The 16,073-nt window shown below is 35.8% G+C and overlaps 1 protein-coding gene across 1 annotated transcript in view; it reads right to left on the bottom strand.

Annotated features, from left to right (window-relative positions):
* RPGRIP1 (X-linked retinitis pigmentosa GTPase regulator-interacting protein 1) overlaps nucleotides 1-16,073 on the bottom strand; it is a 58,078-nt gene that overhangs the window by 36,965 nt on the left and 5,040 nt on the right. The window contains exons 4-8 of the mRNA XM_051217177.1: nucleotides 15,030-15,154; nucleotides 11,098-11,241; nucleotides 9,382-9,634; nucleotides 7,904-7,977; nucleotides 793-1,081 (exon numbers count right to left, since the gene is read on the bottom strand). Coding sequence (XP_051065827.1) covers nucleotides 793-1,081; nucleotides 7,904-7,977; nucleotides 9,382-9,634; nucleotides 11,098-11,241; nucleotides 15,030-15,154 — 885 coding nt within the window. The remainder of the gene's footprint in view (nucleotides 1-792; nucleotides 1,082-7,903; nucleotides 7,978-9,381; nucleotides 9,635-11,097; nucleotides 11,242-15,029; nucleotides 15,155-16,073) is intronic.

Below are 16,073 nucleotides of genomic sequence, written 5' to 3'. Positions count from 1 at the left end.
AAAATTCTGCGTTTTTTTAACGAGTTAGTTCTCTACGGGATGGCGTCGCTAACTACATGCCCAATCCTTCTCCTTTATTCAAGCTTGGGACCGGCAGTAGCCACCGAAGAGACTCCAGGCGGAGTTCTTCACGATAACAGGAGATGAATTGCAAAATAAATTGAAATGTACATTCTAAACTTTGAACTAGTAAACCCTTTTAAATATTACCATTAAGAACTTGAGGAAAAACGAACGTAATCATATTTATTCAAACGGATTTGTGGAGATCGTAGTCATTTCGATAGTTGAATTCATGTGTTAATCTAAGTGAGATAATCATTGAATTCTTTGAAAGTTATGAATAACCATTTCATCCTAGTATGGTACTCATCATGATTCATGAACTCAACTATTAAAAATGACTAAACTCTCTACAAACTCTCATTCTGATAATAATCATATACTCATTAGTGAATAACTTCAGAGATAGATTTCCTGGAGTTCTAATAAGAAGTTATGACCAATAGAATTCAATCCGTGCACAAGATGATGAACTGATTGAAATTAGACATTAACACCGTTGGCTGCTGGTTCAAGGATCTAGTGGTTCAACATTCACACATGAGATCAAAGAATCTAGATTCGGATCCATAGTAATGGATCACGGATGTGGATTACTGAAGAATCTCATACTAGGATGAAACAGTTGTCTAGTGATGTTTTGAGAATTTCAATCATTTTCTAGCTTAGATCAAATCATAGATTTAACTTTGCATAAAATTCATTTATATTCAAAGTAACTATCTCTACTTGTGCAAACATTTGTGTTGTTGTTTTTGTTCCTGTTAATTGTTCAGTTGAATTGTTTTGTTTCATTGGAATACTTTCTAATTGATTTGATTGTTGTTTATTTAGTATAATTTCCTCTTTAATTGATTGTTTTCTTTGTTGCTGTTGTTGGGGGTATTGTTGTTGTTGTTGTTCAGTTCGGTTTAATTGTTGTTGTAAATTATGTACCATCATTTCTAAATGATCAATTTGTCCACGTAATTTCTGTTCTTTCATTGTCCAATTTTGTTCAGGTTTAATAGAAAATGCACTAAAATTGAAGAAGTAAAAGACAATCGTCAAATTGTATAACAAAAATAAAGACACTATTTCTACAATTAAAGAACATATGGAACTCAAAGTAATCATCTTTTAACTAATATCAAAATTAGAATGGACTCCGTAGACGCCCAACTTTGAGACCAACAGTCAGGATTCCGTAAGGATAGATCGTGTACAAATCAAATCGCAACTCTACGGATCATTGTGTAATAATCAATTGAATGAAATTCATCACTCTACATCAACTTCATTGACTACGAAAAAGCATTTGATAGCGTGAACAGAATAACACTATGGAAGCTTTTTCGACACTGCGGTGTGCCTCGGAAGATAGTCAATATCATACAGAATTCCTATGATGGATTAAACTGATAAATCGTGCATGGAGGACAGGTTACAGACTCGTTCGAAGTAAAGACCGGTGTCAGGCGAGGTTGATTACTCTCACCCTTTCTCTTTCTCTTGGTGATCGACTGGATCATGAAAATGTCAACATCTGAAGGAAAGCATGGGATACAGTGGACAGATAGGATGCAGTTGGACGATCTAGACTTCGCAGATGATCTAGCCCTCCTATCGCAAACGCAACAACAAATGCAGGAGAAGAAGACCAGTGTAGCAGCAGTCTCAGCAGCAGTAGGTCTCAATATACACAAAGGGAAAAGCAATATTCTCCAATACAACACAGCATGCACCAATCAAATCACAATTGACGGAGAAGATTTGCAAGATGTAAAAACCTTCACATATCTGGGCAGCATCATCGATAAACAGGGTGGATCTGATGCAGATGTGAAGGCGCGGATCGGTAAAGCAGGAGCAGTATATTTACAACTGAAGAACATCTGGAACTCAAAGCAACTGTCAACCAACACCAAAGTCAGGATTTTTAATACAACTGCCAAGACAGTTATACTCTATAGGGCGGAAACTTGGAGAATTACGAAAGTCATCATCCAGAAGATACAAGTGTTTATTAACAGTTGTCTACGCAAAATATTTCAGATCCGTTGACCAGACATTATCAGCAACAACCAGCTGTGGGAAAGAGCAAACCAGATTGTAGCGGAGGAAGAAATCAGGAAGAAGTACTGGAAGTGGATAGGACAAACATTGAGGAAAGCACACAACTGAATCACAAGACAAGCCCTCACATAGAATCCTTATGGTCAAAGGAGAAAAGGAATATGAAAGAATACATTACTACGAGAAATGAAGACAGACATGTGAAGAATGAACAAGAATTGGATGGAAGTAGAAAAGAAGGCCGAGGACAGAGTGGGTTGGAGAATGCTGGTCGGCGGCCCATGCTCCATTACAAGTAACAGGCGTAAGTAAGTAAAGTAAGTAAAATTAGAATCTTCAATACGAACGTTCAGACAGTTAGTTTTAATGTATACAGTTGAAACGTGGAGAACTATTATAACCATCATTAAAAAAGGTACAAGTATTTATAAATAATTATCTACTCAGGATACTCAATGTTTGTTGATCGGATACCATTATCAGAAGCTAACTTCTGTGAGAAAGAATAAACTAGCCTCCAGCTGAAGAGTAAATTAAGAAAAGACGTTAGAGGTGGATAGGACATACATTGAAGAAATCACCAAACTGCATCATGAGACAATCACCAACTTGGGATCCTGGAAGGAAACGTAAAAGGGGAAGGTCGAAGAACACACTACACAGACATGAGAAAGATAAGTAGCAACTGAAAAGAACTGGAAAGGATTGTTTAGGACAGAGTTAGATGTGGAACGCTGGTGATTGACTTATGCTCCTCGATGAGGGGTAAAAAGCGTAAGTTTAGTTAGTCACTGAAAGATATGTTAATCTTAAGATTGATATGTTTGTATATAATTAGAATGTTTAGGGGTAACATAAAACATCTTTCCAATATTTCCCTATTTCTTAATGTCGATTGTCACTTTTTCAAAACCTCTTTGAAATGAACTATTGTCCTAAGAAATGGAATCATTTCGCTATAGACGATTTGTATATTTCTGTTTCTGTCACTTCTTTTAGTTAGATAAAGCGATTTAAATGTTGATAATATTTATCACACATATCTTTAGTAGATAAAGTTGGTATACATTAATGAACCATTGATAAGAAATGAAGTCATTGATAGCTATTTGATCTTACATACGGACCCCCCCCCAAAAAAAAGTTAATACTCAAAACCGGTTCTTAAATTAGAACCTAACACAATATCACTGAATAACTGAGGCAGTCAGGCCTATACCTAAATTAATTAATAGTTGTTTTGATTGTTAGAAGTGCTACCAACTTCGTAACTTCCGAAGGAACTTGACTTTCAACATGAGGTGTTATAACTCTTTTAAATGAAGACCTTCTAACTCCCAAGGAAGAGTTTAAATAGTCTGAATTACTTTTTTCTGATTAGTCTTTATTTAGCGAATTAGTTTTCCACGGGATGGGGTCGCTAACCTTATGTCAAACCCTCCTCTTTTATCCTAGATTGGGACCGGCGGTAGCCCCAGAGGGTCTCCATGCGGAGTTCATTACGACCTACAGTATGTAATAATCAGCTAGTTGACCGTTCTTTTTGTTTCCCACTCGTCAACTTAATTAAGACATTTTAGTATTTAACATTGTAAAAGAAAGTGATCACTTCAGTCAGCTTAGTAAATATTTAATAATTATCATTATATGCTCACTAAAGACTAGCTTCAATAGGTATTTCCTGGAGTTCTAGTGAGAAACCATGATCTGTGAAGTTCAACCATGTCTGTTGTGAAGAAGTAACTCACTGAAGATAATAGTGGACGGTGATGTGATTTCGTGGATTGATTGAATTTAGACATTAACACCGTTAGATGTCGATTCAGTGTTCTAGAGGTTTAGTGTTCGTGCACGAGACTGATAGGTCCTGGGTTTGAACCCCATGTGTGGGATACTGGATGTGCACTACTGAGGAGTTCCATACTAGAACGAAATGGTCGTCCATTACTTCCAGGTTTTCTATAGTGATCTATCTTGGATAGATTCATGAATTCAACAATCAAATTGAGTATTATGATGATGTATAAATCATGATAGAACATAGAAATGCTTAGAATTACATTGAATGTGCAAAACTAACAATTATAAATCGAACACACACACACAGAGAGAGAGAGAGAGGGAGAAAGAGAAAGACATCTGAAGTGCATTTGTGGTTTACTTGATTGAATCATTGAACATCGTGTATGACAACATACAAAGTTCTTTGACAACAATAAACTTAATAAAAATTTACATGTTCTCCGATCTATTCATAAAATAAAAAGTTTAAAAAAGAAATTCTTAGATATTCTCTCATGAATTCAATTGATGTAGTCTATTATTCAGTTATATTTTGTTTTGTATACGAAGACTGTGAATAATTTTAATCTTTACAATTGATGAATCACTGGGTGATGCATGAGAAATATCATGTATGTCAGGTCCTTCTTAATGTATATCATATCTTATCGACCAAATCATCTAGACTAGTGGCCACAACGTCTCTGATTGTGAGGCTGGGTGACAAGGGATTCAAACCGTCAAGGAGCATCAATCCTCTCAAGATTACAGGTATACCTTGCTGAAAAGTGTCAAGTAGCACGAAACCTAGATCCAGGGTTTCCTATGGACTACCTCCAACTATCATCTTATAATTTTAGTTTATTTATCTAACATCTGAGCATAGTTTACATGATGTCTAGTTAATTAAACGAGTGGTTATATTGTTACTTAATTAATAAAATTCAATCACTATTAAGGATCAGATATTGATGACACTAGTGATTGGGAGAAAATTAAAAGTTGAATCGGAATCATAGATTCGCATTGATGAGGAATCTTATACTAGAACGAAATGGCCATCTAGTGTTTACAGGTTTTCCATGATGGTCTAGTTTAAATAGACTTATGATATCAACTACTAAAAATTACTAAAATCTTCACAAAACTCCCTTTTCTGAGGAAAGTAAATGTGAGATAAAAACTAGAGATAGTTAGCTTTTGATATGACCGGATCTGAAGACTGAAGACAACGGTGGACGGTGGCATAATTTCGTGGATTGGTTGAAATTAGACATTAACATTGTTGGATGCCGATCAGCTCAGTGGTCTGGAGATTAAGCGTTCGCGCACGAGACCGATAGGTCCTGGGTTCGAATCCCGCGTGCAAGGTCGTGGGTGCACATTGCTGAGAAGTACCACAGTCGGACGAAACGCCGTTCAGTGCTTCCAGGTTTTATATGGTGGTCTACCTTTAATTCACTCATGAATTCCACTATCAAATTGCCATAATATCCACAGAAAGCTTTTCTGATTAATAAATAATTGACGAATGATATGAAAAAAAAGGAAAATAGTAAACATTCTGGTCAAAGATGATGAAATATTCGTATTTCACACTGAAAAATCTTCGATCATGGATGTATTTATTCTTTGTCTGGATTTTAATCTCTAATAGGGTCATGACTGCGCAGTACCAAACATTTTCATAGTAGGATGAAACAGGTATCCATAGCTTTTTTCTACTCTTAGTTTACTATTACCAACAGTATGACAAATATTTCCCGTTGCATTGTCTTAAGGAAGTTACGAAAAACAGCTTTAAGTTAATTTGTAGTAACTTATGTCTTTGAAAGACCATATCTCTGCTCTATGAGTACTGTCGCTGACAGCGGAATCCAGGATGCAGATTTCATTCGATTTAGGATTTGTCACTTCAGTATGATTAAATACCAGTGTGTTCTTTTCACTCGAGGAAATCCGCTTAAGCTGCATATGTGCTATTAGGAATTGATCGATTCTGATTCTTAATATTAACAAAGGTGAAATGCAAACTTTCATTGATAACCTCATAATGTTGTTATGAACGAGAACAAAAATGGAGACAATCATATATATTGCAAATTTCCATTATTTGTCCTTTACATTCTGTATGATTCTTATAATTCACAATTTCTATCTAATTCTGTTTCTGTTTTGTTCAAGTGGACATTTAAAACCTTCTATTGCCAGATTCTCAATTTTCGATTGATGTTACATACTACTTACTACTACTACATACTACTATCTGTTGACATAAAGAGTCTAACTAGTCGACTAACTCATACTGATTTCCTCGTAATCTCACAATTATCCTTCAATATCAAACTTGTAAAGTATGATAACACGATATGCAATACATGTCATTGAAGTAAATAAACCGATCGTTCGATAAAAAAAAATATGTGTTCACTTCACTTAGAGAATTCTCTTCAGCTTCACATAACCGACTATAACAAGGTATACATATATTTACTATATGTACAGTAAATGGAATATGGCTAGCATTGAAATCTGAAACGCGTATTTTGCCTTGTTTGGGACTCGTCAGTTGGATTTACCTGAATGTCAGCGTCGATGTTCACTCTGACGCTCAAACTCATTCCAAATTGAAGTATTATCATATAATAATTACAAGATACTACTAATTAAAGTTTCCAAAGAACATCAAGATTGACCATAATAGATTTATTGGTTTCAAGCCAACTAAGGATCGATGATGACTTTGTACAAAAGGGACAGTAAATTCTAATTCTTCAGCTTGTAATTTCTTTTAAATGGGTTATGGAGTGTGGTATCTGATATCTGATACTGATACACACTCTTTATATTTATTTTATTTCTTTATTTAAACACATAAACATTCGTAAAAAAGGCACCAAATATATATACTCTACACTTCATCATTCGATTGACGTGAGGGCTGTAATACTTCCCGGGCGCACAAACCAAAGCAAATAGTTTTCTCAAGAGACCACACTTGCAGCCTTCGACATAAAAGTCTAATCCACAAGGTAGTGAAGCAAAGTTAGGAGGTGAAGTCCCATGGTAGCCAGTGACCAACAATACGTTCGTACACCTTTTGTTTCCTTAATATTCTGTAGCCCGTGGAATGTGGGTTTTCCAATCCGGCTTTTTGTCCTCTCAATTTAGTAAATAACAGCCCATGGCGAGAAGGCAGTGAGTAGGCCTTCAAAGGTTACTTTTATTTAATTACAAAACTGACTACAACTGTAGCATCGTTACATTTATTTAAGATATCATACAAATGAAGGTTGTTTTTAACGAGCGGTGTCCAAAAATCTGATATTGATATACAGTATGCTATGCTCTGACTCCCTCGCCCCCAGCTGACTATTTGAGTAAGAACACAAGAATGAGCTAGGAAGTATATTGAGCTACTGAATAGAATGTAGAAATACTCATGTATATATATACCATTTTAGCTTTAAGAAATTGGCCTATTTCTTAGCCAATGAAATAGACTTGTCCTACAGGTCACTTCTGATTGGCTCACCATATCAAAAGATAATAATCATATGCTTACTAGTGACTAACTTCAAAATACATTTCCTAAAATTCTAATGAGAAGCCTAAATCAGTGGAGTTTAACCATGTCTTGAGTAAGAAAGATATACACTACATTCATTGGAAGCACGTTGCACAATATCAAGCATTTATAGAAATCTGATATGTACAGCATTAGAAGCTAGCTTAATGGTTTGAAGGTTATGCACTCAGACCGAAGGTCCTGGATTCAACTTTCCATGGTGAGGTTGTAGATCCACACTTACGAGGAACCTCACAGTCTTAATTTATATCGAATTGTGATTTAAGCTAGGAAGAGGCTTAGTTAAATAAAGTTTAACTGAGACCGTCAGCCGATCAATGCTAAACCATCACCGCCACCACTAAATTGATCGATCCATGATTTCAATGAAACTTCAACAATCTTCACAATCATATACTGATAAATAAAATTTACTTTGCTATAAGTTTTTCATTTGATTCTTTAAGTGCTTGATTTTCACGTTTTGCATCGTCAAATGCATATTGAAGCTAAAAATGAGAAAAAAGAAACAAATGAATATTTGAAAAAGTTTTTGTGGATATTATAGTAATTTTAATAGTTGAGATCATGAGTCAATTGAAGCTGGACCACAATGGAAAATTTGAAAGCACTGGACGGTCGTTCCGTCCTAATGCGGGACTCCTCAGAGGTGCGCATCCACGATCCGACATCGCGAAACTCGAACCTAGGACTTATTGATCTCGCGCGCGAAGCCTTCACCTCTAGACCACTGAGCCGATCGGTATCCAACGGTGTTAATGTATAATTTCAACCAATCCATTAAATTGAGTGACATATCCACCATGCTGGTCTAGCTTCAATTGACTCATGATCTCAACTATTGGAATGAATATTTATCAAGATTCTCTTGTAGATGAACATTTAAAAGAACAATCAAATAATATGGTTGCCAAGGTGATTATGTAATTATTAAACGTTTTTTAATTATGCTAAAATCTTACTAGCAATGGTGACCAACAAAGAATGGTTCTTTGGTTTAGCTTTTCTTATCATCCTTACTTTCTTTTTCTAATTGATTGCCATTACTTTGTGTTCGCTTAATTTACTGTACTTCAATCAATGCAAGTTTAAAAACTGTTAACTTGTTGTGTTTCTGTCACTCAAAATTGTACACCAATAGTTGTATTCTTGGTAAATATGATGATACTTAGACGTTATTGGTCACTTTACACATTTGACATTTCAGTGACTCAATGTACTTGTTTTCCATTCCTGTTGTGATTCATGTTTGATTACGCCAGTAGATGAGGTACGGACGTCTACAAATCTACAAAAGATATTCATTTCTTCCATTCCTTAATCTAATTCATTATAATTACTGAATACTTAATGTATTCTTAGTTGGGTTTAGATATAAGAATTAGTATTATTACTATCATTACATCAATGTACCTAGTCACATCAAACTAGATTCAAATGCAAAATCACTGAACGAAATGTTTATCGTCCTAGTATGACAATTGATTGGTGTGACCTTTGTACAACGCTACAGTGACCTTGAGAGTATCCACCTAATAACCAGTATCAAATGAAGGTTATAAACCTATGTGGTGAATTAGAATTATGTTTTCTAGTTGATGATTAAGGTAAGGAATTAGATTGAGGGTTTTTCATCATGAACTGACATCAGCTATAATGCCAAAACTCTATTCAGCCAAATGAATGAGTGAATTTCGCACCAAAATCCAACACCTGTTATCTTAAATCTGATTGGTTTAGTCCATACATTATAATCTCACTCAAAATCACATCTCTAAATCTGATTGGTTGTTCAACATCACTAATATATATCTTCGTTCTGATTGGTCAATTAAATATCTAAGCGCAATATTCAAATTCAGAAATAGATAAATAAATAAATAAATATTTACTTCTAAAATTTTCAATTGTTGTTTTGATGCTAAATTATTATCAGATTGTAAGTGAAATAATTTTTGTTCTAATTGACTTGATTCACGTGTTAAACGTTCAATTTCATTAATTAATTGATGATTTGTTGATTTTAATATATTATAATTGGATTCTGATTCTTTAATACGTGATTCTAAATTATTAATGATTGATTGTTTTTCACGTAATTCTCTTTGTGTACGAATTAAATCAAGATTTTCTTGTAAAGCAATTCTAAAGTTTAGATTAAACATTAAAGGAAAAAAATCAACATACAGGATTAGTATGATTGAAAGAGATGAATAGATATTAGTATAATCGAACTCATAGTTAGTTCATCTATGTTGAAAAGAACCATTAAGAACTAGGAGATATTGGACAACCTCTTGTTTCGTCTGTGTTTAAGATTCCTTAACATTCCATACTCAGGATTCTACGAAGGATAGAATTCAAGATTTTTAGATCATCGAGACATCCAGCTGATGAATCTTAAATAGGACGAAGGGCGTGTCCGAAATTCCACTGGTGGCTACAGTCAATCTCTACTTATAATACTTACGACTTAAGGCAGTATCAAGGCAGTTCGCACAGGATTCACATATGCTTTTAAGAGACTGATCAATCGCAGTCTCAAAACATTAACGGGAAGATACAAGTAAACAATATCAATTGAATATTTGTTTATGTCTTAAGCGTCACATAGTTCACGGTTGGATGTAAATACAACCCAATTTTAGTAGCTTTAAGTTACTGTCTATCGTGATTTGGTTAATAGTGTTTGTTAAAGTGTATAAGTCCGATTTCAACAATTTGTAATGGTGGAGTAGATTTGTAGCTCAGGTGATGATTTTGATGAAGTTTTGTTCTCTAAGCTGAATAGTTTGGTCGTGGATCTTTGCATCGTTCTTCTAAGCGACATCGTCAGCACAACCTTTAAGTAGAAGTGAAGTGTGTAAATTCCTCTACATATGACTCACAGTTTGTCTTGTAGATCTTGATGTTGATTGGTTCTATATCAATGCAATTCAGACAGGATGTTCACAAATCAGTCAAGACTGAATAAGTCTCAGTCAAAGAGTATTACCATCAAGATAATACGAATCATTTCAAAATGAACTTATCAGTATGGGGTTGTAGAAATTATTAAGTTTTTGATTGAGATGATGAACCGATTGATGTCAGACCACCACTGAAAACCTGGAGGCACTGGACGGCCGTCTCGTTCTATTGTTAGACTCCTCAGCAGTGCGTATCCATGATCCCGCTCGCTGGATTCAAACCCAGGGCTTTCGATCTCGCGTGCGAACCCGATACGAGCTTCATGAAGGAATTCTTGGAGTTCGAGTAGAAACCAGTGACCAGTGAAGCTAATCCATGTCGGGTAGAGACAGGTATCCACCTCAGCACAATGGAAGATGGTCGTTTTATTTCTTGGATTAGTTGTAGTTAGACATTAACACCGTTGGATACCGGCTCAATAGCCTAAAATTTGTGTGTTCGCCCGCGAGACTGAATGCCTTGATCTCGAATCCCGTGAGGTGAGATCATGGATGCACACCTTTTAGGAGTCCCAGAATAGAACAAGACAGCCGTCCCGTCATTTCATGATCTCAATCAACAACAAAATTGAATGATAAACATTCGTTTTTGTCTTCTTAGAAGAACAAAATGGGTACTTTTTTCCTTTATAAAATCACCTTTGTTTTGATGTGACTTGTTCACCAAGTGTAAATAAATCGTTTGTATGAATTTTCTCTTTCATTTGTAATTCTTGTTTTAATTGATTAATTAATTCATCACGTTCTTTTAATTGTTCAGATAATTTTTGTATAGTTTTTTCACTAAATTATAAAAACAAAAAAAAAAGATTTATAGAGATCATTAGATGTTTATTATTTGTATTATGATGTGTACTACTGATGTCGATAGATATATAAGTAGTATGTGTATCATCGATCGAAAATAAAATGTCTGGAGGTAGAACGTTAAGAAGATCGAAGGAAAAACAACGACAATAGAGAATGATTAGTGTGGAAACCAAGGAGCAATGAAGTCTGAGACAATTGGACCCATCAACTGAATGTGCTTGCATCCTAGAGTCAATGCTCACTACGGAACTCAAACCTAGTATCTTTGCTACCAAGCTACCTGTTCTCTAGATTGTCCAATGGAATAAATTTTATGATTGAAATTCAGTCCTTAACATTAACAATGAAATTAGTTGAAGGTTTTTGTATGGGTACTCATATTGTGGTATGTGCTACTTATGTCGACAGATATAAGTAGTATGTTTATCATCAGTACAAAGTGATATGTCTGGTGGTAGAACGTTAAGAAGATCGAAGGAAAGAGAACGAGAACAAAGAATGATTAATGTTGAAACGAAGGGACAATGAAGTCTGAGACGACTGATTGACATTTTGCAAATGAAGTATTTACTATATGAATCTCAGATTTTACTAAGAGATCCAGTAATATTGTGTTCAAATGCATTCGATTGTCCCCACTGGTGTTCTCGTTCACTACATTATCACTAACTGAGTTTATTAGAATAGCTATTGAAACTGAAGAATCACTGGAAAACTGTTTCATTGTAGCATGAAATCAATTAGAAATGTAAATCACTGGATATGGATTGAGTGATTTAAAGGTTAAGCACTGATTTAAAGATCTGGAGTTCTCATTTTTAACCTGTTGTATGGCCCTTATTGGGCACTTGTGAAGAGTTCTGTTATAGGTTGAAACGAATGTTCATCATTTATTTATTTGAACACATAAACTGTGGTACATACAGGCACCAACTATATATGCGCCACATAAATCATTCGATTTGTGTGAGGTCTGGAATATTGTCCGGGTGCTCAGGCCGATGGTGTTCTTAGGAGGCCACACCTCGAGCCTTTGATCCATAGGTCTAATACACAAGGCAGAGGAGCAACCCCGGTGGATGTAGTCCCATGGTAGCTCGTGGCCGATAATCGGTACATATGCCATTTATTCCTTCGGGATCGTGGGGCGCGTGTGCACTGTTAGTTTGGATTGAGGGTTTCCGAAATCCCCTAGTTGGATCCTCCGTGTCAACCAAACCGATTAAAGTTCCGAACATTCACTTTTCGTCCTCATGATTTTTTTAATTAACACCCCAGTGGTGAGGCGTCAGTGAGTAGAACTTCTCAGGTATGCACGTAACCTTGTGAGAGCATTTGGGAAGGGAGAGCAGACTCTTTCCACTCTCAGCCGTACCAAAGCATTTGGGGGTAATGAGACACATATACAGTCCTTCGTAGTTTTTATTCAACTTTTAATGTAAACTAATTACATTAAAAATTCCTAACAACTGCGTTACTTACTCAGTGGTCTCAGGATATACGAGCAATCCTGGGACCACCGAGTAAGTAATGTAGTGGCTAGAAAACGGGTACCAGGTAGGCATGTCGAATCAATTGATGAGGTAGCGAAACTTCATCAGTTGAGACGCCTGGGACACGTGTTATGTATACCCAACCACCGACTACCCAGACGTGAGATGTCTTGTGATGTAGGGGAAGGTTGAAAGAAAGCTAGGGGCGTTATGCCTTTTACTTCTCTGACTAATTACTTGATTGAGAAGAGAAGAGTGAAGGAGAGGTTTATTGATATACCGAATATATGTATCAATAGTCGATTATACTGATACATTTCTACCTCTTAGGAAACCAATCCATGCGTTTGTCATTTAGAAAAAATCTGATTGTCACTAAGTGACCAAAACATGGCACAAATCCATGAAGTCACTGACAAGTGGACTGAGTCATGTTGGTAGGTCTACACCTGCTACCTGGTTGAGATTGGCGAGACGATGGCAACCGATGGTTAGAGACCCTGAATGACATGGCTCAAAATCGTTTGAAATGGCGCAGGTGCATCCACTCTTTGTGTTCTCCCAAATTCTAATCTTTTGAATTCTCCATGTCCCCTTTCTATCTCTTTCCAAATTTATTTCACTGGATTATACTCCTTGAATAACATCTTCAAATACTAATCTTTCCGATTACTGCCTATACTCTTACTACCTCTACCACTACGGAATTTGAGTCGACAACTGCATCTCTGTGCTAATGTGATATGACAACTTGAACTGATGTATGTGTGTACGAAGTTCTACGTTGTTACTGACTGACTGAATGTAAACTAAACAAAATGTGAATATTTCAAACAATGATGATTTTTTCACTGGTAATAAAACATCAGGGTGTTAACCAATAGATTGTTGATTTTTACAATAGTTACCTTTTATAAACCGATTTGTTACTATATCAAATAAACATACAGACTGGGGTTGTAAAACCTCACTATTTTATAGAATTTGGAGTACTTTTATCTTACTCTTTTCATGATGTTTTTCAAGATGATTGTTTTTGGTATTATGGAGTTCTCTACGGTAGACGGTTTCCTTGAACTGTTTTCATCATCATACTGAATAATATCTCTAGGACTTACTTCATGTAAACGTGTACATTGTATTTATTGTAAAAGCTTTGAATTAGTTCTTCATGATGTCTTCATTGTGACTGACTGTCTTCACAGCTTTCGCTGATTTCCATTGCCTCTGCATTTAATTTATCTGTCTTGTTCCATTGACATCCAAAACATGTAGTTGGTTAACATCTTCGTATGGTTTGATAGCTCAGATCTATGTCAATATATTTACTGACTTTAAATGGATCCAGAAGCCAAGCTTCTAGAAATTCCTTAGCCAGAAACTTTCCAGAATCATGGCTTCTGGATTCATTTGATGTCAGTAAATGAATTGATATAGATCTGATGAAGGACGACTATCTTCTGAATCACTAGACTTAATCAACTGTGATTTTATTTGTTATTGTAATTTAAGATGATCATGCAGACACAGAAACTGGATCATGTACGAAAGGTGAAATGATTAAACTTAGGAGCGTCTTGACTTCTGAGGATCATCAACGATATTTCGAAATAATGAACAGGAAGTTGAGACAAGTGTACTCCTATAAATAAAGAATATTCTAATAGAGTTTTGTTCTCTGAACTGAATGACTTATTCGTGGAGCTTTCATCGTTTTTCTGAATGACTTCTACTTAAAGTTCACGCTGATAATGTCGTTCAGAAGAACGATGCAAAAATCCACGACCAAACTATCCAGCTCAGAGAACAAAACTAAATCAAGATCATCCATCTGAGCTACAAATCTTCTAAACCATCTCAAAATCATATGAGCATAGTACGCTTCTCGTTTTTTAAAAGAATATTGTAAAGAATATATATGAGAATGATCGGGAACACATTGATATACATGAATTAGGAATATGTAACTTATTCATATTGACTTCAAAGACTTAATAAAAGAACTAGTCTGAAATTTTCAGAAAGAGGTTTTGTGAAGATTTTAATAATTTAATAATAGAATCCATGAGTCAATTAAAACTAAAGCATCATAGAAAATCGTTAGGTCCTGCGTTCGAATCTCGTGGGGCGGGATCGTAGATGAATCCTGCCGAACAGTCCTATACTAGAACGTAACGGTTGTTCAGTGCTTCCAGGTTTTCCAAATGGTGATCTAACTTTAATTGACTCATAAATTCAACTATTGTCTATATGTAATCTATAACTTACAATGCAGAATTTTGAAAACGTAATGTTTGTATAACATTAGAATTATTCATAGATTTTTCACCAACTAACGAATTACGACTTGTCGTTTGAATAGTTGCAGAACTTGCTTTTCTAGCTGAAAGAGGCTAATAAACAACAACAAAGAAACGGTTTTATCAAGTCGATCATCATAAACAATGGTTGATATGACATATAAGTTATTTACAATGACAAGAATTCATTCACACTTTGTTATGTTCTACAGTTGTCTATGCAAAATACTTCTGATCCGTTGATCGGACACTATCAGCAATAGCCTACTATGGGAGAGAACAAACCAGATTCCAGAGGAGGAAGAAATCAGGAAGAAGTGCTGGAAGTGGATAGGACACACATTGAGGAAAGCACCCAACTGTGTCAAAAGACAAGCCCTCACTCGGAACCCTCAAGCTCAAAGGAGAAGAGACTAGAGAACACCAAAGAACACTACTTTGAGAAATGGAGACAGACATGTGAAGAATGAACAAAAATTGGGTGGAACTAGAAAAGAAGGTCCATGGTAGAGTAAGTTGGAGAATGCTGGTTGACGGCCTATGATCCATTGGGAATAAAAGACGCAAGTAAGTAACTGAGACTGTTACTATGCTTACTGTAATGTGCGCTACTTAGACTGATAGATATAAGTAGTATGTAGCGAGAATTCGAAATGGAATGCTTAGCCAGTAAACGACTGAAATAAAGCGAAAAGCAGGAAGAACAGGAAGAAATCGAAAAAAACAGAATTGAAAGCCAGTCTCTGGTGAGTATATGCTGATTAGTATCAGAAGGGGTTATCATGGATATTACAGTAATTTCATTAGTTGAGGTCACGAGTCACTTGAAGATAGACCACGATGGAGAACCTGCATGTACTGGACGGCCGTTTCGTCCTATTGTGGGACTCCTCAACAGTGCGCATCCACAATCCCGCCTCGAGAGATTCGAACCCAGGACCTATCAGTCTGAGACATTAACACCATAGGATGCCGGTCGGCTCAATGGTCTAGAGGTTAAGAGTTCACACGC

The sequence above is a fragment of the Schistosoma haematobium genome, chromosome 6 (assembly GCF_000699445.3).
Source record: "Schistosoma haematobium chromosome 6, whole genome shotgun sequence".
NCBI classification, from domain to species: Eukaryota; Metazoa; Platyhelminthes; class Trematoda; order Strigeidida; family Schistosomatidae; genus Schistosoma; species Schistosoma haematobium.
The sequence above is the reverse complement of the archived record's forward strand: the minus strand, read 5'-3'. Positions and strand labels throughout refer to the sequence as shown.